This window comes from Anser anser, assembly GCF_964211835.1.
Source record: "Anser anser genome assembly, chromosome: 12".
NCBI lineage: Eukaryota > Metazoa > Chordata > Aves > Anseriformes > Anatidae > Anser > Anser anser.
This window is the reverse complement of record NC_139733.1, coordinates 11818195-11839318: the sequence shown is the minus strand read 5'-3', so window position 1 is coordinate 11839318 and position 21124 is coordinate 11818195. Positions and strand designations below refer to the sequence as shown.

Below are 21124 nucleotides of genomic sequence, written 5' to 3'. Positions count from 1 at the left end.
TGAGTGCCACCACTAAACCATGTCCCTAAGTGCCATATCCACACATCTGTTGACTATCTCCAGGGATGGGGACTCTGCCACTTTCCTGGGCAGCTGGTTCCAATGCTTAACCAGCCTCTCCATGAAGAAATTCTTCTTAATATCTAACCCAAACTTCCCTGGTGCAACTTGAGACTGTTTTCTCAAGTCTTAACACTTGTCACTTGAGAAAAAAGAGACCGACATCCTCCTCGCTGCAACCTCCTTTCAGATAGTTGTAAAGAACAATGAGATCTCCCGTCAGCCTTTTTTCCAGATTAAACAACCCCAATTCCCTCAGTCACTTCTCATAATTCTAGCTCCTTCACCAGCTTGCTCTTCTCTACACATACTCAAGCAACTCCGTATCTTCCTTGTAGTGAGGAGCCTAAAACCAAACACAGTATTTGAGGTGATCTCACCAGTGCTGTCAGAGAAGTTACCATCACAGAATCACTGTCCTTCTCATCCAGAGAAATTATGCACCTTTGGGAGTTTTTTTCTCCATCATTTTACTAAGCAATGCTTTTCCTCTTTGGTCTAGTCCTTGCTTTAACCAGTATTGTGTTCTGCTGCTGCTCTGTGTCTAATGGAGCACCTTAAAATCAGTCATAAACTGGATATCATAAGCTCCTGACTTGTAGGATGGATTGGTAATGGTGACACAGTCCTGCAGATGGGAAAATGAGGGTACAAAACTGGTAACGAACTTGGCAGCATTATGTGAGAGCCCACCTTCTCTTAGTCCACATTTCCACAGCTATAACAAGCGTCTGTGTCCTGCCTCCCACTTCCCCTGCACGAAGCCAGGTCAGTGCATTCAGCTGGCAGGAAAGTTTCCTACACTGCTTTAACTTTTGGCAGGTGTAGTGCCCGAGTGAGGCGGGCAGGGTCGGACAGAAGCCGGCAGCAGCACGAGGACAGGAGAGGCCGGGCTGCCCTTGGAGCTGCGCGGCTGCTGCGGGCTCACAGCCTCTGAGCAGTGGGACACCATAACTACCGCACCCGCGTGCTCTGCGACGGACAGACCTCAGAAAGGACTCATTAATACTATTCAGGCTCGTTAACGATATTATGAGGCGGCGTGCCATCATTTTATTGATCTCAAAGTGCTTTGCAAGTGTCACTGGGTCGGAGCTCACAGCACCTGCCCAAGGTGTGCTCCCATTTCCAGGTGACAGGGAGGTTGTGGTGCTGCTCAGGAAGGCCCACGTTTGGTTCACTTTTTCATTAATGCTTGGTTTTATACACCCCTTTTTTGTAAATGCTTGGTTTTATACGTCCCTTTTTCATAAATGCTTGGTTCTACATGCCCCTTTTTTTGTAAATGCTTGGGTTTACACATCCCATGGCCAACCAAAGCCATGATAATGGGGTGACAGGGTGGGCACAATGCAGCACCCGGTTCCTGATGGTAAAACAGACAGGCTGCGACCCCGTAAAACAGCAGGCTGTGCGCGGCCCCGTGTGCCCGCGGCTCCCGGTGCCGGTCCCCTCCCGGTGCCAGCCCCGAGCCGCCCCCGCCCCCGCCCCGGGCGCCCCCCTCCCGCCCTCGCCACCACAAGATGGCGGCGGCCCGCGGTCACGTGACGCGCAGCCACCACCCTCCTCCTCTCCCTTCTTCCTCCACCCCCCCGCCGCCTCACCGGGCGGCGTGCTGACGTCAGGGGCGGCGGGCGTGCCCCGTGACCGGAAGTTACCGGAGGGGGAGGCGGAAGTGAAAGCGGGGAGGCGGAGGGGCCCATTAAAGCCGAGCGAGGCGAGCGGCGGGCGGCAGCGAGGCTGAGGGCGGGCGCCGCGGCGGCTCGGGCACCACACGCACCGCGGTGAGGGGCGCCCGGGGGCACCGGGGAGGGCGGGCGGGGGGGGGGGGAGCCTCGCGGGCCTCTCCCGGTGGCCTTGGGGGGGGGGGGGGCACCGGGGTTGTTTCGGGGGGGGGGGGGGGTGGCGCGGCCTTTGTGCTGCCTCCGCCTGGGCCCGGCCTGTGGGGGGGAAGGGGGGGGGGCAGGCGGGTGGTGTCGCTGGGAGCCGGGCCCGGCGCTTCCCCGGGAACAAAGGAACCGGGGGAGCCCCGGGGGCGGGCTCCCGGGGGCGGCGGTGCCGGGGCCTGGCGCGTTTGGGGAGGCTTCGGGGGGAGCCTCTGCTCCGGGGGGGGGTGGGAGGAACCTTGTGGGGAGGGGGGGTGCGTTGTTAGGGGGATGTCGGAGGCGTCCCGGGTGTGGGGAGAGGCCCGGGGGTGCTGGGGGCCGGCGGGTGCTGGGCTCCGGGAGGGGGGTGCTGGGGGCCGGGGGGTGCGGATCTGCCGAGGTGGGGGGGGGGCACTGGGGGCCGCTTGTAGGGTGAGCGGGCAGCCCTGGGAGCGGTTAGTGGGGCAAAGCCGGCGGCTGGAAGGCTGGCAGTTATTGCGAAAGGGGCTCTCGGTGTGTGTGAAGCCTGAGTCAGGTCTGAGAGGGGATGGCAGGAGCACTTCTGGCTGCCGGTGGGTAACAAGGTGAATTCAGTGATAGGTATGTTATTAATCTCCAGGCACATGGAGGGTAATAAATATGGAAGTGCCTGATTGTAGCGTTTAAGGTAACTGTGCTTTCTTTCCTGTAAATAGTGGAATTCTTCTAGTAGTAAAACTGCTAAAAAATACTCCCTTAATCCGCAGTAAGAGAGGCAACCTCAGCATCTACATGAGTATGCGTTGCCCAGCGACTCCAAAGTCTTTGAGACAGAGCTGGAATTCTCAGTGCTGTTTCCTAGAAAACTAAAAACACCTGCTGATAAGCGGAGCTGTTGGGATGTGTATCAGCTCTGTATATGTAAACTGAAAACACATGACAGAACAAAGTCCTCCCCACTGTAAGCAATCTATCCGTTGTTTGATAACTGCTAATTTGAAGCTTTAAAGCTCCCAGCACCTGCCACCTCTGGCCTGGGCCTGGGACTCAGCTTTCTGGCGTGGGCCTTGGGCCAGGGTGAAGTTCCCTGTTTGGGGCAGTAGTACCTAGCCAGCTGGGAACAGCGCCTGGCTGGCCGTGGTTTAAAGGCTCTCTTGTGGCTGTTCTGCGTTGAGCTGTGGTGCTACCAGGAGCATATGAGAGAGGCTGCAGCCTTGCCGTGCTTCCAGCAGGGCTGGGCTGCCCGAGTGAACGTACTCTGTTCTTAGCAGCTGTATTTGAGGTTGCAGTGGGTGGAGTCATTTGAATATTTCTTGTTTAATAATCAGGGCTTCATCGCCGTACTTATTCAGGAAGAACAAGTATACTTGTCTCTCCCCCCCCCTTGTGACTTCCAACAGCTGACTGAACACATGACCTGCTCTCTGTGAGCTGTGAGCAGACCCACCATGCCTGGCCTGAGTCAAAGTAGCCCTGATCTGCTGCTCTAAGGGCTGCCCTTCCTTCTGTGTGCCGTTGGGTTAACACTCCTGGGGTAGAAGAGCTGTAAGATGGGGCTAATTTGACCCGTTAATAGGGGAAACGTTTAACATCCAGTAGCAGTTTCTTGCTCTTAACTGATACAGCCTGAAACAGTGGTTGTATTTCATGCTGCTGCTATGTTAGACTTCCCTCTTGCCTGTGGTGTCATGCAGTGGTCCGTGTCCTGAAATACCCTACAGGTAGGGTGAGACTTGTACCTTAGAATGCAAAGGGGCCAAGTTAAATGCCTAAATAACTGTTGCAGTGCCTACACTGCAGGCATCCTTGCCCTTCTGCCAAATCTGGTGGGTCAGAGACTACCCCGAGCAGCCCAGATAGTCAAGGAAACATCCACACTGTAACCTGGAAGTGAAAACCATACCAGCTCTGCTGTAGGCTCTCTCCTGAGTTCACCTACAGAAGATAATGTTTTCCTTGCTTTGCTACCCAAAATGAGTGCCCGGGGACAGGAGGGTTATCAGGTCGAATTTCTGAGGCATCTTCTTAGAGCTCCTGCTCTGAGACTCCTGACTCGGAAGGTCACGCGAGTTACCTGGCAGAGCAAATCTCAGGCAGAGCTTGTCCTTGAGGAAACATGACAATTAGTATCAAACCATCTGTGCAAAACTATTTATAGCTTTGTCTCTAACATGTATGGGATTTTGTCTGACTTCTCTGTGAAAATGAGACTAGTTTATGCAGAACTTAACATTTGGCTGTAAACAAAACTGCCTGTGCTTGATTAGGACGCGCTTCTAAATGCTTCATCCTGAGATCGGTGCCTGGCAAGCCCAGGCTTAGGAATGAAGGCTGTAGGACAGGGCACCAGGATGTTTGCATCCTCTAAACAGGCTGCTGGGTGTCTGGGATCACACACTTGCTGCTGTCCAGCCTGTTACAATAACCGGTGTTTTCAGTAGCTGAACTGATCACTTGACAGGCACAGGACTCTCACCCTGCGTACTGGTGTTCCCTAACGTCTTGTGAGCTTCTCGGCTGTGACCTGAACTGCTCTGCAGCCCTTGCTGCTAGGGCCTGCTGGTGCTGAGATCCCCTGCAGAGCTGCAGGGGGCTTGGGGCTTCTTGCCTCGGTGTAAAGGGGTCCGGGCGAGAAGGAATTTCTGTGCTGAATCTGGCTGGGCGCTAGCGTGCCTGTGCCTTGTGCGCTGCGTGTCTGACAGCAATCCAGCATCCCTGATACTGAAATATTTCCTCACGCGGCATTGTTCTGATAATTGCGGTTTAATTGCTTGAGTTGGAGTTCAGTTGGCTTCCCCCTGCAGCCTTCTGAAGCGGTCTCCTGGAGCTGCTGTGTAACAGCCTGCCTTCAGACGGCTGAGTTGTGACATGGGGCTGAGGGTAACAGGCTTGTGTTCCTCGGTAGCGACCCAAACGCGGGCAGTGCATCGCAAACACGGGCTGCGCACCGCAAACTGGATCGGGCCCGGAGAACAGGCTGGGTGACAGCAGCCAGCGTTCCGGCTGTGCTTTACTGAAGGGCTTACTTCCTTTCGAATACGATTCAACTAAAACTTCCAGTTGGGCTCCCAAGGTCAGCGACTCCACTTGCGCTGCTCAGAAATAGCAGGCGGTGCAGGGATACCCCCGTATCACATGGCTGCTCGCTGGCTCGCGGTGTGCTTGTTGCTCTGGCCCTCGGCGTGCCGCTGCGTCCTGCGCTGCGCTGATGTCATTGCTGCTGCCAGCGCCGCTCTGCGAGACCGCTCCTCCTCCTGGGTGCCAGCAGCCAGCGCTCCGTGCGTGAGGGAAGCTGTGTCAACACCGCTGCTGCTAACTCATGGTTGGTGACGGGGAAAGGAGCCGGTCAGGGCCACAGGAGTGTGTTGGCTTGCAGCTGAGCTCGCGGAGCCCTGGCTTCCTGCACTAGGAAACCTGTTCTTGAGGCCGTGGCCGTTCTCGGAGGCGGTGTGACTTCGGGAGGGGCGTGCTGTTTGAGATGGATTGAAGTGTAAACTTGCGGCGGAGTCCTGTTTGTGCAGCTTAAAGGCACTCGATGCAGTGAGTGCTTTGCTCTCCTGCCCATCTGTAACTACTTAAAATGTCAGCTTCAGGTGGCTTATTATATCTAACTGCACCCGCTTGAGTTTCAAGCAGAAATTCCTGAAGAAATGGAGTAGATCTCTTCTGCGGAAAATCTTTTCTGCAGTGCCTGGGGCTTGACGGCTGGCTCTGCCCCGCAGTGAGTCTGCACAGAACCCTTGGTCTGTGCTGGGCAGCAGCATCTTGAGCGGTAACCTGCTTCGTGCTCGCCTCCTTCAAGTGGACTGAGTCACTTGGCTCTGCAGGTATCTCCTCCTCTTGGCTCCAGACACTGATAATGGTGTCTGAACTACGATCTGGCACAGCGATAACATTGTCTCAAGCATCAGCAGCGAGACAGCTGCAACGAAGCGAGGTATCTCCAGCTCTCATCTTCCCCCTTGCGAGGGGATGCAGTTTACCAGCGCTGCACTCCGAATCACACCCTGCAGGTCCCTTCAGTGAGGCTTTTCCAGTCCTCTGTGGAGGATAAAGAAGTGATCTGGCAAACTGTTGTTGCAGGAGCTGTGCAAGAGGCGCTAGTGTGTGTGAAGCACGAGCCTGAAACTGAGGCTCCGCAGCAGAAATTCCTTGTTAGGCCCTGACTCAGCTGTCACGGTGAGCTGCCTGCTGCCCTTGCCGACTGGGACTGAAATACTCGTCCTTCCTGCTCTGCCAACCCTGTTAGCACAGCAAGAGGTGCGGGGCATGTGCAGGATCGGGGCTGTGCACGCCGCTCCAGGCGCAGTTCTTAGATTGCGGTGTCTGGAGGAAGGCACCTCCAGGAGCAGGCTCGGTCCTGAGAACGCAGACCTGCAGCAGCTGCTCAGGAGTAAGGCTCTGTTTCTCCGCATCTGCCTGGCTGGGTTTGGGTCTCCTGTCAGCTTTTTCCCTCTCTCCTACTGGGCTCCTGGTGCTGAAGGAGGGTCAATATTTGTGTGGGGTCCAGCAGCCCTTCTGAGGCCCTTCTTTGGCACTCGAAGGCCTGAACCTGTGAAGCTTCCCCTCAGTCACTTGTTTCCTGCCCAGTTTCTAGGAACTGGGGAAAACTACCAGGAGGAGTAGATAAATGAGGCTTGTTTACCACCGGCAAGGTCTCAGAGCTGTGCCTTCGTTGCAAAGGTTATCTAACACCTCCTATTTGTGTTCCTAAAACTGAAAGCACGACAGGAATGCGTAAAATCTCAGCGAGCTGGAGACAAAACTACAAGTTAATCCGAGCGCTTGAAAAATATTGTTGGCTGGAGAAGACCTAACAACTTCACTGCTCCTCGTGGGCCTGGCCAGCCCGCAGTTTTGACTTGCTCAGGCTTCCCTTCTGATGGGAAGCTTCAAACCCAGCAGCGTGCGTCTCCCTGGTGTGGGAACGGTGCTGGGCTGTCCCTGTGTGTGTAGGGGCTGCTGGAACCCGTTTGGCTCTCCTGGCTAGGTGGCCGCGTGCCAGCAGCCCGGCAGCCGTGGCCGTACGGACTGGGCTGTATGGGTGCTGTGGCTCGGTTGTATAAGATGTGCCTCGCTCGCTTTGGCAGGGCTCCGCCGAGGAGCCTGCTCTGGTAGAGGCACGGCAACGTGGACCTGTGCTGGTAGAGCTGAACTGCTCTGCGTAGGCAAGGCCCTTAGTCAAGACACATGGCTTGCTGCCTGGTGTCTCCCGGCAGCCAGCAAATGTGCTCAACTCTCCTCCCACATCCTGAGATTGTCTCCCCCAGGGCAGAATAGGGGAAGTTGAGCTTGCTCTGATAAAGGGGGAGGGGAGTTAAAGCAAGCATGCCTGCTCTTGTACCAGCCCGGGCCCTGCGGAGGAGCAGTGTTGACTGGGAACTACCTGAAATCCTGGAGGGCTCACGGGGGGCTGCCTCCCCCTGGAAGGAAGGGGCACAGCAAGATCCCTGGGTGGCAGCGTACCTCGAGCCTGCAGAAGGAGGGCAGCTGAAGATCTCCGGGTGCCTGCTTTCAGCCTGTTAGGGCTCTACGTGTCTCTCCCTGCTCCTGGGAGAAAGATGCCTGCAGCACGAGGCACCTTCACCTTCTGGAGGAGCTCCAGGTGAGGTGGGCTACGGCTTCATGCCTGGAGACATCAGTTCTCGGTGAAGCTGTTGGCTGCAGCTTTTTCCCAGGGCTGTCTTCACTCAGCCCGGGGACTGCTCCTCCTGCAGCCCCTGTTCTCTGCCCGGGTGTCCTGGACCTGGTGCTGTGCTGTTGGCTCCCAAGAGGCCTGCGTGCAGTCCTGCCCTGCGCACAGCCGTAGTCTCAAAGTACCTGCTGCTTGCTGTGGAGGTGATGGAGATCATCCTCAGGCTGCTGAGGAGCAGCATGATCCACCTGGGAAGGCTGCCTTCATCGCCGGGAATGCTGCGTGCTCCCTTCCTCGGGCTCAGGGCATCCCTCACCTGCAGGAGCCTGCGTGTGCTGCTGATGGCTCAGGCTGAGCAGCAGCCTCGGCAAAGTCTTCCTGTAGCTGTCAGACCTTTGCTGCCACTCCTAACCACACGGGAGGTCTGACTGAACGTGGGGAGACATCTGCCTTGGTTCTGTAAGCAAATTGTGCTTGTTTAGCTCCCACTTTCTAACCATGTAATCAGATCAACGTGGTACCTTCGTGAGAGGAGATGCCTAAACCATCAGAGCTCAGTTTCTGTGCTTCACTCCTGGGTTGTGGAGGTGGGGGCTTGTCCTGCCTTGTCTGGCCTTTTCTAGGGCAGTGACAGCTCTGGAGCAACAAACTTCTTCGGTTCCATATCTCGCACCCAGACGCTGCGCAGGCACGGAACAGCTCCCATCTGGGAAGTGCCGGGAGGTGTAGCAGGGCCGTGAATCAGTGAGGCTTGGACCGGAGAACTTGGCTTTGAGAGCTCGGGCTTTGAGCGTGACTAATCATGTGCATCGGTGCCTCCCAGGAATGCTGCGCTCTGCCCTAGCGGAGCCGTGCCTGAGCTGGGACCCCGGCAGGGAGGGCTGACCCCTTCTCGTGCAAGCCCCGTGCTTCCTCTGCAGGCATCACTACTACCAGTGCAAGCAGCTTGGCGTCTGCCCTCCCTGTGTCATCCTGACCCTCCGGCCGAGCCGGCAGCTGATATGTGCTCTTCTGAGGAGCTCTTGGAGCCCGTGCGCATGGCTGGGGGGAGGCCTGCAGCCTCTGGAGCTGGGCGGTGAGGGTATGTCTGTGTGTAAGTGAGCTTAAACCTTATAGCCAGTGAAAGGAGCAAAAAGCTGCTCTTGCGTTCTAGCTAGGTTTCCTATGGTTTTCCCCAAGCTGTGTCACCACCATTCTGTCTTCAGCACGGAGCTGTCGTAGCCTGTTATTTAGGATCAGGCTGCAGAGTGTGCGCAGGCATCGTACCCACCGAGCAGCTAGCTTGCAGGCCAGGCCAGTTGCCTTCTTGCCCCAGTGTGGTGCTCCCCCTGACACAGCCAGTGAAGGGAGCTGGGGCTGGCTGGTTCTTCAGCTTGGTCCTAGAGCAGCTGTGCTGGAGGCTGCAGCTCCACCCTCAAAATGAGGGGAATTTACTGCATCTGTAGTCTAAAAAGCTAGTTCCTGTGGGTTCCCGAAACGTGTTTTAATATTGTTTTGATCCCAGCCATGTCAGTGTGCTAGGCAGCATGTGGAGCTGTGGGCTTCCTTCACAAAGGTGAAGCTTCTGATTCTCAGGGGTAGGAAACACTGCAGCGTGCCCACACCTGACAGCTTGCCATGTGATGTTTTAAACAAGGTATCAACAAATAAATTGGAGCTGAGGCTCCCAGCTCCTTAAAGAGGTAACTCCTGTCTCCCAGGACTGGCTGGGAAAGGCACCAAGTGGACAGGAGCCTGCTCCTGATGAAAGTGCAGCAGGCAGCTGCTTCTCCTGAGCAGGGAATGAGGAGCTGTGCTTGAGCTCTTGGCCAGGCACCAGCAGGAGGGAATATGTTGGTTAGAACAGCAACACAAACGTGTGGGGAGGAAGGAGGTGGGAAGCAGCTCTGAGATGCTACTGATACAGCAGCAAGTGGAGCGTACCCTTCTGGGAAGCTGTCACAGCAATATCTCGCCAGCTGCTTTTGCTGTGGGCTTCGCTTTGGCTGCTTTGTGGTGGGTTGGTGGGGCCTGCAAGCACTGCCGGCTGCACAGGCTGTGGTAGCCCACTGGTCTTGTTCCATAGGAGCTTGTCTTCTAAAGGGCAGCCTGTTTAAAGAAGTTCTTGTGAGCCGTCTGCCTGAACGGCGAGGTGTTCCTGACTGCTGCTCGGGCACAAAGCCAGCATGTGTCCCCACTAAATGTGGGGCTTTCCTTGATGGGTTCTCTCAGCCAGCTGCGGAAGCCGAGCTCTTGGGAGACCCGTCATGGGGGCAGAGCAGGGTAGTGGCCTGCCTGCGCAGCCTCAGCTTGCTGGTAAAACCTCCTGTGCTTCTGCATTGGTCCTCAGTGTGAGGCTGCCGGTGCTGCTTCTACTTACAGAGCTCCCCTTTGTGAGGAAAACACCAGCTTGGCAGCTGCCACGGGACTGAGGGGCTTGTTTCTAGCTCCTTCCTTGAAGACAGCTTGGCATCTCTTAAGCCATGGCCATATACAAGTACCAGCCCCTGCTTGTGGCTCTCCTGTTGATCTGGTGAGATGCTGGAGGCTGCCTGCCTGACGCCGGGGGAGGTCAGCGTGTGGAACCGCTCCTGCTGTCACCCGCAGCTCTGCGTTAGCGGACACTGCGCAATACCTGCGTGACCAAGTGGGTAGAACCAAGCTGCTGTTAAACCGTATTGACACAACTTGTTCAGCTCCCGCCTGAGGCCCCAGCGTGAGCGGAGACCCTCAAGGCCGAGGGTGTCTGGGCCACTTGAGTCCTCTACAAGCCAACTGACCCTGGCCTCTGCTGGCAGCCCCGGGCTGCCTGCCTCACCTTGCCGTGAGGCCTTGGGCTTTCGGTGGGGCTGAACGGGAACAAACTTAACGCCTGCTCATGGTAAGTCCCAGCAGGGCTCAGTGTGAGCATGGGGCAGCCCATCTGTGCCAGGCTGGTGTGCTTGGTCCTGTACGAGCAGGATAAACACCCAGGGAGCATCTCACGTGAGCGGATGGAGGTCTGAGCAGGCATGGCCTCCTGAGGTGCTGAACATCCCGGGGAACTTCCCGCTTCTGGGAAGAAACTGGTTCAAGCTGAGCTGGTCCTGAATCATTTTTCTAGCTTCAGCCTCCTTGAAGAAATGCAGAACCATTGGGAGGGGGAATAAAAATAACTCCTTAGCGTAGTACAGAGACTTAATGCTTCGCAGCCTCCCCCATGTGAGAAGAGAGTGAGCAGAGGTAGTGCTGCTGTGTCGGAAATGTGTGGAGCTGTTTTTCAGGACGCTTATTCTGCACCCCAGGACTAAGCTTTTTTTAAGAAGGCTTTTTCGGTACTCAGGGATGGCTCTTCCTCTGCACGGTCTGGTCAGTGTGGTGAGCCCGTGGTGGTGTCCGTACCTTCATGGGGTACTGCCTTGTCCAGATTGGCTTTCTTACGGTGTGGCCTTTTGCGGAAGGCCCTGTGGTGCCATGGAGAAGGGAAAGAGTGGAACTCCATATTTCTCAGTGCTATGAGTTTAGCCCTGCTCGATGCTCACCTGCTGCTTTGCCCCTTTGTGTGTGGTGTTAAGTGCCTCTGGCAGAGGGCACAAGCAGAGCAGTGCGGTCTAACAGCCTTGCTTCAGCTCTGCTGGTTTCTAGTGGAAGGAGCAGCGAACTTCTGATCAAATGTCCCCGTTCTTCTAGCTTCTGCTTGGGGTTGCTTTGCTTTAGCTAAGGTTGTGATTCGAACTGTTTAACAGCAAAGCTGCAATGGTACAGCCTGCTCCAGCAGCTTAGCAGCAGCTTTAAAGCCAGCGTGCAGGGAGCTGTTGTCTTCCTTCCATGGAGGTGAGTGTCCTCCCCTGCCCAAGGCTGGCTACTTCTGTGCCGCCACTGCTCCTGAGCACCTTCAGCAGAAGCAGGCCTGGGATAGGAACATCCTGTCAGGTATAACCTGAGATCTGGTGGGCCACCAGTGCAAGTTCCTGCAGTTCTTTGCCTGTACCAAGCTAATTAATACTGAGGTGCCTGCACTGTCACTTGACACATGTGAATGCCTCTGAGGAGTCCTTAACCATCCATCTCTGCTTTGAGTTAAACCAGCTGCCTTAATAGAGCAGAAGAAAGGACAACTGTCGTGGCCTTTGAAGCAATGAGGGAAGTCTAATTAGGTTTGGCACGGACTTTCTTTGCTCTTGCATCTGAACAGTTGGTGCTGCAGAGCTTCATCGGAGAGTTCTGGATTCTCCCCCCAGCTCAGCTAAGCCAGTAACGTGCAGGTGGGATGTGAGGGATTCTCCCGTGCTGCTCCAGCAGGCCAGGTAATAACGTTACTGGGAGTGTGTGCTATACCACGCTTCGTCTCCTGAGGGTCACCACGCTGCCAATGGCTTGCTTTTTTAGAGGGGCAGGCATTGAACACTGAGCAGGAGGACTTGTCTGCTGTGCTGGAGGCAGCTGTGTCATTCCTTTGGCACCAGTAAGGCCAGGAGGAAGAACGATGCTGACTGGTCTCTGCCAGGAGGCTTCTGACAGCTCCTGTGCGGGGCTGGATGGGTGTGCTGGAGGCTGTTGTGAGCAGTCATGCAGGTGACTTCCCTCCAGGAGACTGCACGGTGTAAAACAAAACTGGTGTCTCAGATCAAATCTTAGCAAGCAGGTTTTTCTTCAAGATTTCTCTGAAGAGGAAGTGTTTGTTCAGAAATGCTCCTGGGACTGGATGGGAGCCCCGTGTGAGCTCACACACTGCCATCTTAAGGGCTTACGTGACTCTTGCAGGATGCTGCTCTAGAATAATCATACCATAAAGCAAGGCAAGCTGCACATATAGTGCAAAATAGTCTGGGACTTGGACACCACTGAGTTGGCTGAGATCAAAACTGGTGATGCTTATGCTGAGCTTGCTCTGTGCAGGAGCCGGGGGAGCCCTGCACAGCCCACATCTCAGGCTGACTCAGTAACTCAGTGTTTCTGGCAGGTGTGTCTGGAGAAACTCCTCATGTGAGCTCACAGCTTCAGGTATTCAAACCTGCCTCGTCTGTTTTCCGAAGCTGTTATGCCGAGTCTCCCTTCGTCTTGCACTAGCAGTGCTCATCAGAAATGAGATCTACGTAGCTTAGAGCAGGAATGTGGGCTCTGTTTCTGGGACACAAGGCAGTAATGAGCCTGACTACTCAATGCTGTGCCATGTGAAAAGCAGCCTGTGTTCCCGCGTGAGCAATCCCAAATTGCCTCTGACTCCAGGCAAGCAAATCCTTGAATGCTGAGCCTGGCCCGGGGTCGGTTGTGTGCCCTGCTGTACTGACACAGCGATGGCACCGTAACCGCGATCGGCTGAGGTAGCTCTGGGCTTCCCTGAGCTGCAGTGTGTGGAGGCGTCCTCTGGCTGGAGGATGTTGTGTTTGCGGCTGGCTTAGTATGGGCTGAAGACCCCAAATCCTTTGTGTGGTGTTACAGGAGGCTGTGGTAAGGCTTTTCTTACTAGGGGGGTGGGCTGAAGGTCCCGTGTCTTCTGATTCCAGCTCCCCGGCCTCTTTTAGAAGCACTGTGCCTGGAAACAACACTGGAGGATGTATGGTGTCCTGTCCTTGCAGTATTTTGACCTTTTGGCTTGCTTCATCAGAAACCCCAGGTAAAATAATGGGGTTTCTTCAATCCATCTGGATCTCAGATCTTGCTGGGATGAGTCAAAGCTCTGTTTAGCACAAATAGCTGCTCTAAGGCTGGGGCTGGTGTTGGAGACCTGCTCAGCCATGCAGGCTGTGATAAGGATCAGGGAAACGGCAAAAGCAGTGCCGTAGAGAGCAACTTGACACTACTTAAAGTAGAAGGGTTTTCTTCTGTAGGAAGGCTCCAGGAGATGCGGTTTCCTCTTGTAGCGGCAAGAAGCAACTCGGTGGTGGGTCTGCTTCTACCTGTGATGAGAAGATTAATAAAAGGGTTTGGTCCTTTAGCTGACTAGGCTTGAAAAGCATTGGGCAGGCTTAGTAGGATGGGGTGGGGAGATTGGGCACTGCGGGCCTGCAGCAGAATCGAGCTCCTCGTGCTGTCTCATGGCCCAAAGCAGGCACCGAGCTGAGCAGCCCGGCGGTGCTGTGGCTCACATCCGTTGCATCACCTGGGGTGGAAGCTGCGAGCCTCACCTGAGGTGTTTGTCAGGCAGTAATGGCCCTTCACACCGATGGGGTGGCCGGCAAACTATGACAAGCAGGCGGCGTCAGGTCTGATTCAGCTTCCTTCCTCAGCTGAGCTGCTTCCCAGGCAATGAGACTCGACGGAGCAGCTTCCCCTCGCCTTGTAGTGGAACTTCGTGCCACGTTGGATCTGGGCACTGAGGCTCCCCTGTGACCGAGTGTTGCAATTCGGGGCCCTGCAAATCCCTCCCCGAGCATGGGAACGAATGCCAGCTTGTCTAAAGCTGCTTTGAATGCCAGCAGGCAGGGAGCTGCAGCAGCTGATGGCAAGCAACGCTGAAAACACTCGGAGGAAAAATAGAAGCAGTACGTGCTGGGTTCTGGCGCAGTCACCTCGGGGTGAGTTGTTTACCCTCTGTCTCGAGGGAAACAGGTGACTCTCACCCTGGGCTTGGACCTGTGCAGATGTTTTCCATGACGGCTCACTGTGCGTAGTATCTTGAAGTGGTTTCAGAGCTCTGCTTGCTTTTCTTACTCCATCTGGGCCAACTGTGCTGCAGGAGTCTCTGGCTTGGCTAGCACAAGTGTTGCTTGTGCTACAGGCTCTGAAAACACAGGAGGTGCTGTCTGCTTGGAGGAGTTTACATAGGCTGCTCTCCCCACTGCTATCGGTGGGATGAGCTGGAGGGGGGCTCTGGGCAAGAGCAGGAGCTGGACTAGACGCTGGGCATGTCTGGCAACCTTCAGCTGGTTATTTCGTGGCTGAGGTAGCTGGGCCCTTGAGCAATGCAGTCCTGCACAGCGTAGACAGCCTTGGAGAGGTGTTAGTGCTTGGAGTAGTTGGCCCATGCAGGCGCTCTGGCATCTATTAACCACCACCTAGAGACAGTCTGGATGGCCTGCCATTGCTGTCACTCGACAGCCTTTGGCTGTTACCTCCCGAACAGTTTCACACCCAGGCATGTCAGTGGTGCTTGAGGTGGGCACAGTCCAACAGGGCGGAGCTGCCCCTAACAGCAGCAGGAGGCCTCCTGCAGCCTTCCCTGATGGGGAGGTCTGAGGTAAGGTGTGCGCCTCTACCACTCAAAGCTTGATGGTTGAGGCTTTGTGCAGCCAGATCCTTTCCTAATAGGAAGCTTCTGCAGCTTGGAGCATGTTGTTTCCCCCATCAGTGGGATGGAGCAGACTGCAGTTCTCTCACAGCCTAGGCTCTTGCCTGTCCCAGGAAGTGCATAGGACCAAGCTGCTCAGAAGACGCTTCTATCCGTGCTGTTGTCAAAGCAGAGGCCTCCTTAGCTGTGAAAGTCAGGAATAGCTCCCGAAGAGTAGGAGTTGTGTAGTAGAATGAATGTGAGTTGGTGTGGCAGGATGAGAGTTTTAGGGTAGCCAAGTCCCTATTTAAGGGATTGGAACACGAAGCCTGTGTCAAAGGTCTTTGAATTCAAAGTAGCACAGCTATAATCATCTTCTGGCTCCTCTCTTTGTAGAGAGCCTGCAGAGCTCCCTAGGGAAAGCCAAGGAGAACCAGACTGGGATCTGGGATCTGATCAAGCCTGAGCAACTAAGAGAGAATGCCTTGTCCTATCCCTTCCTGTAGGTGGGGAGAAGGGCCTCATGGTAGAAGGGCATGCTGGACTGCAGTCATGCTCAGCTCCTGATAGCGAGGCTTCATTCTTGTTCTTGCTATACTAAAGCATCCAGAAGTGTTTTGGGGCCTGCTGTAGCTTCACAGATCCGAGGGAGGCCTGGGGACAAGTAACAGTGAGTCTCTGGAGCTCAACTCCCCATCCTGCTAATTGGATGGACCATTAGTGGCAAGTTCAGAGCCGCTTGCCATGAAGTGGACTGGAGTAATGGCAGGATGCGGCTCATGCTGTAACAGCAGCAGGGTGCATGTTAGAGGTTTGTTGCTGGTTTTACTCATCCTTCTGCTGGAGGTGGGCTGGCAGCAGTTAGCTTCGTATGCTCTGTGAAAAGCCCCGTGGTCTGGTAGCTGTGTGCCTCGTGCTTCAGCCTTTTGGCTGGCCTGTAGGTCGTGCTGTGACCGCCTCACCTGCAGCGTGTTCTGGGGACTCTGCCCTCACCGAGCACAGCTGCTGCTTTTCCAAGCTGAACCCAAAAGTTGGAGGAACCCTATGTTTTTCCTACTAGGAGACTACTGAGCAGTGTAAATAAAGCTTGAATGCGGTACACATCTCTGACATCTCTGCTGACGTCTCTCATAATAGCACGTGTAAGAATTAGCTTGTTTTGTGAGCTTACTGCCCTGCCTCCAGCAGGCCTAAGGCAGGTGGCCTCAGCCAGTGTACCCAGAGAACAGCCTGGGAATGGGGTCTGAAATGAACTTGGTACTGTGAAGGACAAGTATGCGGCTCGTTTACTGGTTGTTGTTAAGTTGCTGTTGCTGGCCTGACGTGGCCTTGCCAATGAAGTGGGCAAACACCTGGTTACTGCTCAAGTGAAGCCTTGAATCAAAAAGTCCAACTTCACGAGTGCAGGGCTCTGCCAGCCGCTGGTTCCTTGCTGGGAGTCTGGCTGCCCAGCCTCCGAGCTTACTGCTTGCTGCCTTGAGGGATGATGTGCCAATGGAGTCTGATGGGATTGTTCCTCTTCCTTTCTAGTTTAAAAGATGACTTCTAGGAAGAAAGTGTTACTGAAAGTCATCATCCTTGGAGACTCCGGGTAAGTGGGGGAGCCTTTAAGCCACCAATCTGCATCCTGCTGGAGCAGCGCTCTGAGCAGTGGGAGTCTGGATGTACGGTAGGAACATACAAGGAGAATCAGCATGGTGTTAAAATAAGCATTTAATTTTATTAGGAGGGAAAAAAAAACAAAACTAATAAGCAATTTTGGGTGACTTCTTAAAATTTTACCTCTGTCAGAGATGAAGCTTATACTGAGCCACCTGCCTAGCTTCTGTCTGATCTGGGTAGAGCCAGCCCCTTGGAGTAAGGCTTTGTTGTCCTGTTCCCTTGAGCAAGGAGGCTGTTCCTCTGGTACAGGTGATGGGTTTGCTGTGCAGGCTGTAACCAACCTGCTCCCCTGACATCAGGCTTATTTATGCCTCTGTGCCCAGCAAGCTGTTGATCAGGGAGTGCTGCTCAGCCACAGAGTGCATGTGAACCCTCTAAGCTGGTTCTCAGGAGAATCTCCAGCTCTTGGCCCCTGCAGATGTGTGTGTCAGCTGTTACCGTGCTGAGACTGCACTGTTCCTTCAGCTCCTTCTGCAGAGGCCAATGCTTATTTTTGGTGGGTTTCATCATTTGGTAGGGCACCTCATCTTCCAAGGTTGCCCTCGTGATATGATGCATGCTGTTTACCAGTGATCAGATTGCTGATGGGGAAGCAGGGTTTCTCAAGACCTTAATTCTTCATATCCTTATGTGGCTCCAGCATCTGTTGCTGTGAAAGCCCCTCCTTGCGGAGGTGGGTGTGTTTCCCCTGACTCCCCCTTCTGGCCAGGAGTCTGTGATGGAAGGTAAAGGGCAGAGGGATGTTTTGTTCGGAGTGATTAATGCGAGCTCTGTTGTAGAAGCAGCCTACTTAGTCTTTTTGTCTTTCTGTACAGGGTGGGAAAGACATCGCTCATGAACCAGTATGTGAACAAGAAATTCAGTAACCAGTACAAGGCTACGATAGGTGCAGACTTCCTGACAAAAGAAGTCATGGTGGATGACAGGCTAGTGACAATGCAGGTAAGGAGCGACTCCTGCTGTGAGGGGTGTCTAGACCACGCTTGTGTGGAAGCATCTGCTCCGATGTAGCCCGGGGCAGCGCAGGGGGCAGTGTACTGGGTGTGAATCCTGCTTGCACTGAACTGCTCCCGGCCATAGCTGCTGCTGGGCTTCTCTACACATCTGTACAGGGGCTCAACAAGGGAAATCAAAGATCAGCTTGTCTGTGCTCAGCTAAAGGTTTGCCAATGCCCAGTTTAAAAACTAGCATTTGTTCCTCTCAGTGTACTTTCCCTTGGTAGAAAGGTGCGCTTCCCTGGTGTTCAACAACTGGGAAGGGCTGGGAAAGGACTCTCTAGGCCATACTCATGCCACCCTGATTCCTGTGGGTATGGTGTTAACCTGCCAGCCTGTGTATGTCTAGTATCTGACGCTTTCATCTCTCCATGGTGAGGCTGACAGCAGGGCAGCAAAAGCCCTGTTGTAGCCAGCAGAGGGGACTTTGGGCTGTGCTGCTACCCCAGTGCTGCAGGCAGATCCCTGTCTGCCCCAGTCCCTAGGTCCTGTTTGTCCAAACAATGATCCACTGATCAGGCTGGGCATGCAATTCCGTTAGTTATCTCTACTCTTAGAAGGGTATAATTCCTACACAAGATCCCAAACCTTTAGGTGCTCCTTTTCTTTGGAGAGGTAGGGGCTCTAGATGCCTAGTAGGGAGTCCTGAAATGAATGCCCTCGTTGTGGTCTGAGTGTCTTGGAGCAGAGCTGGCTTACCTACCCTGTCTTTTGCTGCAGATATGGGATACAGCAGGACAAGAACGGTTTCAGTCTCTGGGAGTTGCCTTCTACAGGGGAGCAGACTGCTGTGTGCTGGTGTTCGATGTCACGGCCCCTAACACGTTCAAAACCCTAGACAGCTGGAGGGATGAATTCCTCATTCAGGCCAGTCCAAGGGATCCTGAGAACTTTCCTTTTGTTGTGCTGGGAAACAAGATTGACCTAGAAAACAGACAAGTGAGTACTGTGACTTGGTAGCTTCCTTTTAAGAAATTGCTGGAGTGGGAGACCTTGGAGGAACATGTGAGGGTTACCTGAGCGGAGGGTGCATGTGTGGCTCTGCTGCTGCATGGCACTGGGGAAGAGTTTCTCCAGGTTGTTCCTGTCTACCTGGAGGGGTTCGACCCCCTGTGCATAACATGCTCCTGCCCAGCAGTAGAGAGCCTGCAGCAGTTCCCTGGGCAGATACAAGGAGAAGATCTGATTCTCCTCTGGTATTGCTGAGTAACCACCGTGGGAGCAAGTCCCTGTGCTGTGGATGCCTGAGCAGTCTGTGCCCTGTGGTCTCATCTTTCTCCTTGCCATGGGGCTCGGCATACCTGGTGGCAGGCAGCTGTCTCCTGTGCTCCAGTGGGAGCTGGGCCTGCCTATGACAGGCTCAAGCCTGTGAAAAAGCTGCTCAGCCCTTGTTCTGCTTTTAGAACTGGGGCTGTTGGGTGTGTGGAACAGCTCTGCATCAAGGCTATAGCTCTAGTGAGACCAGAACCCTTGTCCTAGCTCAGGTTGGGTGCCTGGGGGGGGGGTCCCTGGCCTTGACCTGGAAACAAAGCCCCCTCTCCGTCAGGCTGAAGGTGGTGATGCTGCTCTCTGTCCACCCAGGTCACCACAAAACGGGCGCAAGCCTGGTGCTACAGTAAAAACAACATCCCCTACTTTGAAACCAGTGCCAAGGAGGCCATTAATGTGGAACAAGCTTTCCAGACGATTGCACGAAATGCACTTAAACAGGTAGGAAGGGGGCTGGTGGGTGCCCTCTGCTGGTGCTGGCTCTGCCTCGAGTTCAGCCAGTGCAGGCAGTTGGGGAGGGTTGGGCTCTCCCAAAGCTTTCCCCAGCTGAGAATGGCCCCGTGCATGCCAGGGGCTGTCTGTAGAGCTGCGGCACTAACTCTTCCCTTTCTTCCCTTCTCTCCTGCTAGGAAACCGAAGTGGAGCTTTACAATGAATTCCCTGAACCCATCAAACTAGACAAGAATGACCGAGTGAAGGCTTCTGCGGAGAGCTGCAGCTGCTGAGGGAAGAGGGAGGGGTTGAGCACAGTCCTTCACAAACAAATATCACACTTAGGCCTTCAAACACACAGCCCCTCTTCTGTGTTTAAAAACAAAATTAAAAAAAAATTCCATCTCCAGCTGCCAAAATCCACCCATCTCCCACGAGCATCTGAGAGTCCAGCACTTCAGAGCTCACATCCCTGCACCATCCACATCACACTTCATGGTAACAGACCTTTCTCTTAGTTTAAAATGGAAACTCTTATGTATGTTTGGAACTGAATCTGATTCCAGGTGTCCAACGGAGAGAAACTGTTTACAGGTAATCTGTGTAACAAGTTACATACATTTTTAACTGTCTTGTGTTTTCCCCTGTGAAGGCTGCAACTGGAAAGGCTGATTACCTATAGTTCATTGCAAGCTCAGCACTCAGTCCAACTAGGTTGAGTTTTGTATGTATCTCTGTTAATGCTTGTTACTTTTAACTAATCAGATCTTTTTACAGTATCCATGTATTATGTAATGCTTCTTTAGGAAAAATCTTATAGTACATGTTAATATATGCAACCAATTAAAAATGTATAAATTAGTGTAAAATTCCTGAATTACATGTTCAAGTACTGAAACACAGATTGTGTAGAAAGTGAGGAGGACACTTGTGAACTGTGGTGTGCTAGCAACACAGAGTCCAGATAGAGGCAGTATTCTGTACAGTAGAGATGAACTACATAAGCCTTCTTGTTTTGAGGCCAAGAGGCTTCATCTTCTGGAAAATCTGTCTGGCTTCCTTGTATCTAAATTCTCAGATTTGCATAACAGCATTGATATGCACACTGGATTATTGGATTTGAAATTAAATACAGCTATGAAATGACCTCATTTGTTCACCTCCCCTACTGCTTAACTCCTAACATCCTGGAGCGAATATGAGAAGGAGCCAGAGCTGAGGTGTTCCAGTGGCTCTGTACTGTGGAAGGAGCTCCTCTCCCACCTGGGTTGTGGTAGCTGTTTCTCAATGAATTACCTGGACTACGAACCTTCCCTTTCTTCTTACTGACTGCTAATCTGGATTTTTTGGTATGGAAAAACTTGGCAATCTAGTCCCTTTCCTCTCTTCCTTTCTTCCTGGTATTTGTTCTTGCGTTTGTAGCTTGCTTAAATGGAGCCCTTCTACCTGTTTTCCAGAGGTCTACATTCTAGTACGTAGGCTGAGCTCTTCTGTAAAGAGACAAACATGATGCCAATAAACTTAACAAGAACAAACCTCCTTGTTTACTCCTGTTTCTGACTCTCTTTTTTTCCCTGCACTAACATACTTCCTTTCCACTGTTTGGTGACCCTTTTAGCAAGCTGATGCCTGCACATCAAACGCTGTTTGTGCTTCTTCCTTACTGTGATGTCTGTGCCTTCTAGGTAGCTTCTTAAGAGTGGGGTTGGCAGATGCTGTTTCCTTGGGTGACCCTAGAAATGGGGGTAGGGCAAACACCATTCTGCTGTTCTTGGAGCTGCTTGCAGTGGCAGGAACTGTGCTGCATCTGGTCATTCTTGTATTGGCACAGTCCCACATCCCTGTCCTGGGCATGCAAAAAACCCTTGGCAGGGTACAAAGGAGGGCAGTGGTGCTAAAGCTTCTCATGCCACAAGGTGTGAAGAGCAGCTCACTGGTACCTGCTACAGCTGGAGGGCTTCCTGCAGGAGCAGCAGGCTGCCTATGGGGGCTCTGCTCTAGCAAAGCCTCCAGTGCTGGCTGCCCTGGTGTGCTTACAGCTCACCTGAAGGCAGCACC

General features: G+C 53.8%; 1 protein-coding gene across 1 annotated transcript; it reads left to right on the top strand.

Annotated features, from left to right (window-relative positions):
* The first annotated feature begins 1683 nt into the window (after positions 1-1683).
* On the top strand, positions 1684-20601 carry RAB7A (RAB7A, member RAS oncogene family). Its single transcript, XM_083795352.1, has 6 exons — positions 1684-1844; positions 16238-16298; positions 17185-17311; positions 18086-18304; positions 18947-19075; positions 19264-20601. Exons 2-6 carry the CDS (start codon positions 16246-16248, stop codon positions 19357-19359), a joined length of 624 nt encoding a protein of 207 aa, XP_083651478.1. The 5' UTR covers positions 1684-1844; positions 16238-16245; the 3' UTR covers positions 19360-20601.
* The last annotated feature ends 523 nt before the right edge of the window (positions 20602-21124 follow it).

Excerpts from the sequence above, each read along its gene's own strand:
- RAB7A (XM_083795352.1), top strand. The coding sequence starts at position 16,246 with ATGACTTCTAGGAAGAAAGTGTTACTGAAAGTCATCATCCTTGGAGAC. Across the intron at positions 17,312-18,085 it reads ACAGGCTAGTGACAATGCAG|ATATGGGATACAGCAGGACA; the intron begins GTAAGGAGCGAC and ends CTTTTGCTGCAG. Across the intron at positions 18,305-18,946 it reads TTGACCTAGAAAACAGACAA|GTCACCACAAAACGGGCGCA; the intron begins GTGAGTACTGTG and ends CTGTCCACCCAG.